The 10,354-nt window shown below is 35.4% G+C and overlaps 2 protein-coding genes across 2 annotated transcripts in view; one reads left to right on the top strand and one right to left on the bottom strand.

The window, feature by feature from the left end:
- Positions 1-191: 191 nt before the first annotated feature.
- On the top strand, positions 192-2,966 carry LOC117122258 (inactive 2'-5'-oligoadenylate synthase 1B-like). Its single transcript, XM_033267792.1, has 2 exons — positions 192-589; positions 1,094-2,966. The coding sequence occupies exons 1-2, from the start codon at positions 231-233 to the stop codon at positions 1,245-1,247; spliced, it is 513 nt and encodes a 170-aa protein (XP_033123683.1). The 5' UTR covers positions 192-230; the 3' UTR covers positions 1,248-2,966.
- Positions 2,967-3,118: 152 nt separating this feature from the next.
- The window catches only part of LOC117122218 (adhesion G protein-coupled receptor L3-like), a 24,269-nt gene continuing 17,033 nt past the window's right edge, over positions 3,119-10,354 (bottom strand). The window contains exons 12-21 of the mRNA XM_033267728.1: positions 8,965-9,068; positions 8,140-8,236; positions 7,427-7,647; positions 7,164-7,230; positions 6,979-7,061; positions 5,950-6,118; positions 5,417-5,494; positions 4,484-4,541; positions 4,272-4,324; positions 3,119-4,072 (exon numbers count right to left, since the gene is read on the bottom strand). Coding sequence (XP_033123619.1) covers positions 4,046-4,072; positions 4,272-4,324; positions 4,484-4,541; positions 5,417-5,494; positions 5,950-6,118; positions 6,979-7,061; positions 7,164-7,230; positions 7,427-7,647; positions 8,140-8,236; positions 8,965-9,068 — 957 coding nt within the window. The 3' untranslated portion in view covers positions 3,119-4,045. The remainder of the gene's footprint in view (positions 4,073-4,271; positions 4,325-4,483; positions 4,542-5,416; positions 5,495-5,949; positions 6,119-6,978; positions 7,062-7,163; positions 7,231-7,426; positions 7,648-8,139; positions 8,237-8,964; positions 9,069-10,354) is intronic.

Below are 10,354 nucleotides of genomic sequence, written 5' to 3'. Positions count from 1 at the left end.
ATTTTATTATTTTTTTTTTTTTTTATTTTATTTAATTAACTTGAACCCAACCATGAGTAGGCCTTTCGTTTCAAAATCTGCTTAGAGAGAAGTCTCAATATTCTAATCCGTAATAACAATTCTTGTCACTGTCGTGCAATAATAACCTTGGTATTTTTTTCATTTGTCATAATTTTCTCCATCTATTAACATCTGTTTTTCTTGTGTAAACTTCAGATGTGTATCATAAAATGCTCCGTAACTACGAACTGAGGGACTACTTTTCTTCCGCATTAACGGAAGTCCGCCTTGAAGTCTTTAGCAAACTACCCTTTAAACTGAAAAACCTCATGCGCTTGTTAAACCACTGGAACATTCATATAGCCCAACGACATAGCAATCAACGTTTCTCAGCCAACTTTGTCGAGTCCTTAGTCATCTGGTGCTGGAAGCGCGCAGGTGCAGGGGACGATGTTGACACCGCCCAGGGGATGAAAACAGTTATGTGTGAGTTAGCAAAAGGTACTGCTATTAATATTGACTGGCAAGGTTGTCATTTGATCGACGAATATCAACCTGACGGTCAGAAAACGATTAAACATCCTGAATTGTAAGTAACGTGAACCTTTTAATTTTCAATCGTTCTAATACGTTTAGAGTTTTAAATTGATATCCCCTAAATGTTAATATGTATGGTTCTATCATTGACTTATTAATAGGAACATTTTTTTTTATTAATCTTCTTTACAAATATCTACGGTTTGATCTACTATAGGTCATATTGTAGTATATAGGAGAGTAAGAAAGGAAAAACATGATAATAGATAATTAATTGTATGTATTAAACATACATAAACAAATATATGATAATCAATATTAATTTTCTTGTCTTTATTTTTGTCCCTAAATGACAGACCCTGTTGGTGATGAGTTTTGTTATTAACTTTTATAAATTATTTACTATTATATTTCCATATGGCGTATGCTTATTTCTTTATGTTAAGTTTTTAATTACATATTATATGTGGTTGTATGTGGGTGTGGGTGTGGGGGGGATAGGGAGGAAGTGTATGTAATGATCATATCATCTAACGACTTGTGGTTTCTTTCACAGACCTCTTGTTTTAGATCCTGTGAATCCAACGATCAATATGTGTGAGCCTTTCAATAATCACAAAGGTACCGGAATCTCGTTTTGGCAATCCGTTTCACGAGTCGCTATGGATACGAATAAGCACCCGTTATTACATGACGTCACTGTTTGGTGATAGACCTTCATCTTCATAACATACTTTCCCAGCAAACACAAATGATAAATATTCAAGAAGGTTTCGCGAACTTTGTGCTTAGGTTATATCAGAAAATGACATTAATACAACGTTGGATCTACGTTAGCAACGTTATATTGTTGAAAATTACGTTATAAATACGTATTTATGGTTTTACAAAAACAAACGTCTTGATAACCAATGTGTGACTTTATTATAACGTAACATTAGCTTGGTTATTTTATAATATATATATCTGCATGAACTTCTATGCAATAAAGCTATTCTCTCACAACGAACACGTCTGTGTAGAGTGTACAGTTATTCGCAAAATACCAGCCAATCAAATATCATCTGTTAGATATCGGACGAAATAAAAGTTGTGGGAGAGACATTATAAGGATTACAAAGAAAATGTATTGTTAGAAGATCGAAATGTGTCAGTGATGCTGGACCTTATCTTGCATACAGGCTACATCTGTGTACATTTCCTACTGTTGGTTGGAAAATATTTAGTGACACTAATTATCAAATGAATGATGCGGGTGTGATTTATAGCAAAGTTTTATCAAATCTTTATATAAATTATGTTAAAGCTATACATTATTATATTTTTTCGAATTTTCTAATACAGTAGAACCCCTATTAAGGAGACACATTCAGGACCAAAAAGAGTATCCCGTTAATAGGGGTTAGCCATATGTTATTACACTTTCTCTCGTTTTGTGGCAGAAGAGTGTCTCCTTAATAATAATAATTGATAGGGGTGTACCAAAGTAGGGGTTCTACTGTAATTTAAAGCAATAATAGTAAAACGATGATTTCGAGACATGTGTTAATCGTTATTTACATTTTAAATTATTTTTGTAATATGAATGTCGTGGTGAAAATAGAACTAATATTGATTGGACCAGCTTCAATGCTAGCGGCAGTTTGGCGCAGCTGTTTACGTTCGGACTTTCAATCGTAAGGTCGGGGTTTTCCGCTGTGCAAATTCGCTTGTGTCCTGGGGAAAGGCACTTTAGCTACATTGCTTCAGTCCACCCAGCTGTATCAATGGGTACCAGCAATCTGCTGGGGACTAACCTGCGATGGACTAGTGTCCCGTCCAGGGGGAGTACAACTCTCATCCGCTTCACACTACAGAAACTGGGGATAAGCTCCAGCCCTATGAGCCCCAGTGGCTCGGAAAGGATTTAGTGTTAGTTAGTTAGCTTCAATTCCCAGGCGTGAGCAAGCCTCAGAGAAAAAGCAAGTCGATCAATAAAATGGAAGTCTCTGTTGCAGGTTGCCACAAACTTTCATAAAAGTTTAATAATCTCTCATCATATCGGATTCATTAATTATATGAATTACCGTAAATTATGCTAAGTACATCACGTCCATCCTAGATATATGACATGTGGACAACCAGATACCATAAAACCGTAAAAATAATATCAGTATGATGATACGCCGCATTGATTGCTAATTAGCATTACACTAGCACACAGGTGTAATCAACGCATATGGTGACAAAGCTAACAGCGCAACAATAGGGATATTATTAATCGGAAGTACAGTACTTAACTTTCCGATCCGTGGCAGAATTAACATTCTGACTATTCAAGATTAGGCTTATGTGTTAAGCTATTATTATCAATTTATTTTCGTTTTCTTAATGACTATTCATATTATAATTGGAAAATATAAACTGTAATAAAATTAAATTTTACTCTTCTAAGTGTAAGGAGTGCGTTTTGTTATTAGTACAGGTTTCCTTCCAATAAAGACCACGTGCGTCTGGGACCGAGATGGCCCATAGCAGCTTGGTGTCTAATTGGGGGAAAAATCACAAAATAATCAAAGGTGTACTCATCCAGGTCCACAGGAAAGAAAGTGGTGTTTAATGAGCGAATATGAACATTAATAGACCTTTCCGAAGTGTCAATCAAACTTAACAACTGACTAATCAGAACAGCGCTAGGAATACGCGCGCGTCTTACAAACACACGTGTTGTCCCACAAACGCACGTGTTCGCGTATGTTTTAACACTGCCGTCTTGTGGGACCTTAGCAACAAAATCCAAGGGGCGGAGCTTAGCGGAAAGGTCCATTGAGGTGGTTTTTAATTAGACGGAGACGTCCTGTAAACAAATTTTATGAACAAACTTAACAACTTAACTATCGATACACTAATTAATTATCATAGACCTAACTTCGGGCAAAAGGCCGGGTGATAAAAAGTCATGTGATAATTGGTCTAGCCTAAGGTAGCAACAAGTAGGGTGAAAAACATGGCGGGTAGCATCAGCCAGAACGTACCGGAACCCATGCCAATATACCCAGAAAAACACATGAAATATAAATTGCATTGACAAGAATCATTTGCCAAAATTGATTTTAGCGATCAGTTAGATCAAAAATTATTATTTATTTTTATCTAGAAAATTTTTACCACGTATACATTTTCAGGCAGATGCTAATGCCTGTTTTAATCAACTTTCCTGCACAATATTTACAATTTAAAAAAAGACAGTCCACATAAACAATATACACGTAAGATAATACAGAAAAATATTTAAAGATGTTAAAATTTCACGAATCAAACTCCATAAATACATTATTTTACAATAAATAGTAAAAATATCAACACAGCATAAAATATCCAATCCATCCAAAGCGCCAAAAATTAGTTCCCCCTTCAGAAGCGATTTAATTCTCTATACTTTTGAAAGTCACACCAAAAAGATGTATTTTCATCGACTGATGCTTGCTGTGAACGACCGGACTGCTTGATGTTACTTGTAGATTATTCATTAAAAAAAACATTTCCGTTTATCCACCTATGAAAATTAATCATAAACACAATCATAATTTTAAAGTATTACATCAACAATATACCTAAATAAAATGCAACACTAAAAAAAAAAAAAAATAATAATAATAATATTTTAAATATGATTTGCACCTATAAACAATATCAATAATTCACATTATTATTCCATTAGTTTATATGTAGAATATATATGAGTAAAATCGTACCTTGTTCTTGGCTACTGTAATGGAGATGACATCTTTCTTGTCGTCAGTACTTTCTAAATTGAATAAAACAAATCAATAATGAAAACATGGTATTCTAAATACAAGATAAATTGCAGTTGTATTATGAAATTATTACATTTGCTTTCTTTAGTTCATAGATCCATGTTTGCAAAATGCGCCACCGAAGCCAGTGTAGGCCTAAAAATACTTACGAAGCTGGGTCAACGAGACCGCCGTCACCTTTGATTGTTTCGTTGTTTTTCCTGTTCGCTGTATCAGTTGACAAATAACAAGAGAAAAATATTCACAAACAAATATTAAATCTGTTTCCTCGATGAAACAAACAATAGGCCTTTTTTTTATCTAACAGCTGTCACTTGAAATGTAACATTTAAAATAGGGAAATCATAATCACAGTTCATTCATTATGCCGAAATTAATTAATTTAAAGAATTTAAATTATTACTACAGACTAACAATGGGAGAAATATCACAGAGACTTAAAAAATAAGAAGACAATTCAATTGTTGTCATACATTAAGAAAAACAAGTATTTTATTCTGGCAACTCTCAATGTCGGGCACACGACCAACGCGATTCCGTAGAGAAAGCAACGCACGCAAAGAATAATGACGATCGGTGCAGTTATGTGCCCGGCTTAACAGACACTTCTGAACAAGCATTGTTGGACGGGCCCTCGTTGGGGAGAACTCCCCCCCCCCCTTGACAATTTGTCGAAGAGAACAAAATTGATTATTGATTTACGATTTTTATATTTTTACGTTAGACTCAATCGATTAAATAAACATTTTAAACCCCTAATTTGTCATAGTTTCCGGACCACTTCCGAGAAAATTTTACCGACAAACAAATATGCCCACTTATGCTGTCGTCGGGAGGGCCCTCCCACTTTGGGGACCTCGAAACCCCTGTTGGCAAATCCTAGCGCCACGTCTACAAGCAGATTAATGCAGAAATACTAATGTTTGACGCAATTATGTTCATTTTGTACAACTTGAAGTATGAATCGTTTTACTGTAAGAACAATTCATCAAAGTACTATTCGACAAAGCGATTATTTTGATCCAAAAAATATATGTTTGTGTCTAATACAGTTGATGTGTAAAACATTTAATAATTCGTACCGATTCATCAAATGTAGAGTTGAGATCTCTGTTGTTCAGCTGATGCTGTTTGCGTTTCCGCTCGAAAGACGAACGAACCTGGGAACATAGAGTAAAATGAGCAAGACTAAAAAAATAGATCTGTTTGGTTCAGTCTATTTAGTAATTATTTTTCGGAAATATCTTCCAACTCCAATTACACGTATGAACAAAACTTTATTTAATAAATAAATATTAGCCTAATGTAGGCCTTATATCAAACAATTCCTAACAAGGACTATTCAGCAAAGACATTCAAAACATTATCTACAAAGACAATGCAAACATAACATCCACAATGGTTGCCTCCGAACTTCCCATAACATCAACTATATACATCGCCACCTTTCTCCGCTCACTCAAAACCGTGCGGAGCACGGGTATTATGCTAGTTAAGTCTAATAGGATTGCTGTAATCAGTTTCTAAAAATAGTAGAAAATAACTATTTTGAAGCTAAAATAACTCATTGAAAATAACATTTACAGTATGTATCCCTTTCGTGACTTAGGCCTACCTCTGAATTCATCAGGCAGTAAAAGATGAAGATAAATAGGCCTTGGAGAGAGTTCAGGATCGAGAAGATGTACTGGAACGGCAATGTTGCTGAGCCAATAGCAAACAATCCGAACACCCACGTGACACCGAGAATGGGTAGGAGAACTACGATACCTTTGATGGTTGATCTGCGGACATTAGCAATAGAGAAACTTAATAACTATTGTAGCCTTTTAGTTTTATATTTTATTTTAATATGTTGATAAATATAGCACTTTGTACTGATTTATAGTAAAGGTAAAGGTAAAGTTAAAGGTAGGAGAAAACCCCATAACTTGCAGCGTCATTGCGTATGGGCGTGGTCCGTAAAGAGACGCTTAAGGTAGCTACATGTTCACATCATTCCACAACGACAGGGGCTGAAATGAACCATAAATCGGGGTAACCCCCTACTCTTACGAAAAATGCAAGGGTTATTTAAAGTGCACACGAGTCAGATACACTGGACCTCCATTTTAAGTCCTTATCCGTGAAGACTTGGTTCTACTAAACCATGGGCGTGGAGCGGCTGGAACTAGCGCCGATGTTAAGGCTGTATCTATAGCGGCGCTCCTGTCTTACCGCTCGGCCACTTACTCGCCCAAGTACTCACATTGACGTCAAATCACTGAGTGTAAAGTCGGTTTTCCACTAGGCGAATTTATTCGAGCGAATCACAAATTTGTGTCTATATACCTACCTGCGCACTTGAGAATCTCGTGATGAAAAATTAACTGCACATACATAGGCTAAAATTTTCGTTTCGCGCGAATAAATTCGCCTAGTGGAAAACCAGCTTTAAAAACAAAACAATAATATTTCAGACAATACAAAAGTCTTTACTTTGGGTGATTTTATGAAATTATGATCCAAGTGTTCAATAATATAAGATTATACAGTAGGACTAACTTGTACTCAGAAATACAACCCTTCTTAGCTCCCTACGCGGTCAAAGATAATCTAGTAGCTTTATGAAATATATGAAATAATAAAAGTGTTAACAACTTACTTCACTTTCAACATTTCGTCATCGGAGATACTCGCTGCTCTTTTGATGATGGTCACAACCCGAATAAGTATAAGAAAGTTAACCTGCAACCAAACCAAAAGATCCAAAAACGCGATAAAGAACTGACGATGTTAGTGTTAAAAATGATGAAGATAATCTGAACATACAGTTTATCAAGTTCTTACCACAATGACGAAAATAGACGGAGCAACAAACGCCCAAATCAGTCCAGATTCAACGTCGAGCCAACAGCTTAAAAGATATAGCAACACATTATAAATATATTTATATGTGTTTATCAAACATTTTACCACAATTTTACGGGTCTAAATATAATAAATTACTTTCAAATCTTTATGAAATCAGAAATCTGTGAAATACAATTTATCAGAGGTTTCAAGTTTTAGATTAATAGTCACATAGGCCTATGCCTTGAGAAGACAATTACCTGTTTTTGGTACCGTATCCATCAAGCTTTGCTCCAACAGAGGCTCCAACAACAATCATCGGAAAAACCCAGCCGATAACGAAGTAATAGTTGAAGTTTATGTTCTCGCTACCGAACACTCTAATTATCATGACATACATATGTATGCCCTCCACGAGCATCCAAGCAAACACAGACAGAAAGGAAAAGTGCAAAATCACGGCGATAACTGTACATAAAACCTGTGATAATACAATTTTATTCGTCAGAATACTATTCCAAAATGGAGGAGTAAACGCTATTTTGCTTTAACGACCAAAAAAATTTATAACTTCGGAAGAAATCAATCATGAATAGTTCTTTAAAAATGCCACATTACATATTCATATAAACTAGAGAAATAATACATTTCTTTCGGACGAAAATAGCATAACATGCAGTGAACTTCTGTCTAGTTCAAAGTCCTAAGAAGATAGGGCGCGCATTTCAGTATTTAGATGGACACTTGTTTGAATAGAGTATTTATTTCATGAGCATCTAATCTATCGAATATGGTACATCGGGTGACAGCCCAATTAGTGTACAACGGATATTGAGTGTATACTAGAGCAACGGCTTAACATCCATGCGAAGGTCAAGTAAGTTGCTACCTATAATAGATAGTCGTACTTAAAAAGCTCCCACCGAGTCCTGTAGCACTACTACGTCTACAATAATGAATCATATGAGCTTACTGGAGGTTCCGTCATATTGATACCACACAACATTAGCAGTTCAGCAACTAAAAGCGTCGCACACAAACAAATATGGATTTTGATTCTGTCCGTCACTCTATAGTATTTAGAAAATTAAAATAAGCACGTTATTCTGGTTAAGGATGCGAGACAAGCATGTTTTTCTGGTTAAGGATGTGAGACAGCAAGTTATTCTGGTTAAGAATGTCGGACAAGGAAGTTATTCTGGTTAAGGATGTGAGACAGCACTTGCACTTGTACAAGTGCTCTCATGTGAAAACATAACGCCCTTCTCAAAAGAGACCAATACAAACTAATGAAAATATTGGGACCACTGTGGAAATAAATTCTTTATTGGGATTTAGAGGGTTATCCCAGATATCAACATTGATGACCTGCGCTCTCAATTTTGTTTCATTGTATTCTGTTGTTCCTGTTTTGTGATGTTATTAAGTTGATATTAATTAAATCAAATAAAATGATTTTTTTTTGTTCTCATATCATCTAAAGCATTGTCCTATAAATCACTACAGTATTAACTGCAATTGCTATACTTGGGAAGGTTCCCCGATTTAACCAAACAACCAGCGTCGCCGAGTGATACCGAGGAGAGCGGTGTAATAATTTTATGGAGACCAGGATTAAGTCTTACTTTTTATATAAACAGTTTTGATTATTTTGTGTTATGTTTTTGGAATTAGAAGTTTAGCCGCCTGTGTTAATCTACTTTTAGACCTGGGGTTGGATGTAATGACGTGAACATAATTTTTGAAGAAAGGACTGGTGGAGATGGTGCCTGGTGCCACAATGTTTTATAATACGTACCCTACATAAGAGAAGGTAGCCAGAGCTATTGAGAGCGCAAAAATCGATACACCGCAACCGATGTACATTATCCAAGAGAGGGCGGTTTCATGGGGAGGCGGAGTCTAGATGAGAAAATAATATAAAATTAATAATAATAATAATAATAATAATAATAATAATAATAATAATAATAATAATAATAACATTATTAATAATAACAATACAATACAGTACAATACCGTAAAAACTCGAATTGAATCCCTGGGCTTCTTCTTTTATTTATTTATTTTTTTTTTTTTGCAAACTTTGGATAGGCTTTTTTTTCGAGATGGGCTACTTTTCAAAATGGGCTACTTTTCGAGATGGGCTTCTTTCCAAAATGAATGTTGTAAATTTTGTGATTTTGTACAATTAAACAATAAATAAGGTCAATGTAACATCATCTGTATTATGAAGTGTATTTAACTGGCATTAAATCACCTAAACTAATGTATAAACCATGTTTGTTTTTAATTTATTTTGTTTTCATTCATGCACATGTGTATGTACTGTACTATATCGAAAAGAAGCCTATGCTATTTTGGAAAGAAGCCCATGGGTTTCTTTTTGAGATGGGCTTCTTTTCGAGGCTGATTTTGCGAACTAATGAGGGGGCTTCAATTCGAGATGGGCTTCTCCGATATACTGGGCTTCAATTCGAGGTTTTACGGTAGTATAATGGGTATTAAAAAACACAGTATATATTATTATACGCAGCCTCCTCCACTACGAAAACACATAAAGGCCTATGGGTTTGTACTACATTTAAAATCAGCTATTACTTGCTAAGTTTATTACATTTATTCAAACAAAAACATAATAAAACATAACAACTGTACGCATTACCACATCGTCATTTGTAACTTTCATCAATACTGCGAAGCTTGTCGTGTGGTTACAATTACAGTTAGATTGAAGACTATTTTTAGCTGTTGACGTCACGCATCCAAACGCACTCCAATACCTGAAACAAATAATAATTAAGTAACTATATATACAGCCCCTCTTTATTACATCCACCGCCGTGGTTTGGTACACCTCAGCACTCCTCTTTGCTCTATAAATCCTAAGCACTCATCTTTGCTTTATAAGTCTCCCTGTGGATCTTCATCAACCGCCTAACAGAGCCACATTTACGTCCTTAAGCCTCCTCATAACAATCAATTTCATTATCTTCGAACACCCTCTTTTTATGTTTATCAGTACTCACCTGTACTTAATCAGCATCTGATAGTTCGGTTTTTCCCATTATTGTTTTAATTTATCAGCACATTATCCTTCACTAGCAACCCTCGTTTGCCTTAGTTACAGTACTTTACCACATCTCTTTTGCCTCCCCAGTCCGTCGTTTTTGGTGACACTAGGGAGC

The sequence above is a fragment of the Anneissia japonica genome, unplaced genomic scaffold (assembly GCF_011630105.1).
Source record: "Anneissia japonica isolate Jap-2015-1 unplaced genomic scaffold, ASM1163010v1 scaffold287708_len1499824_cov190, whole genome shotgun sequence".
NCBI classification, from domain to species: domain Eukaryota; kingdom Metazoa; phylum Echinodermata; class Crinoidea; order Comatulida; family Comatulidae; genus Anneissia; species Anneissia japonica.
This window is presented reverse-complemented; position numbering and strand designations above follow the sequence as displayed.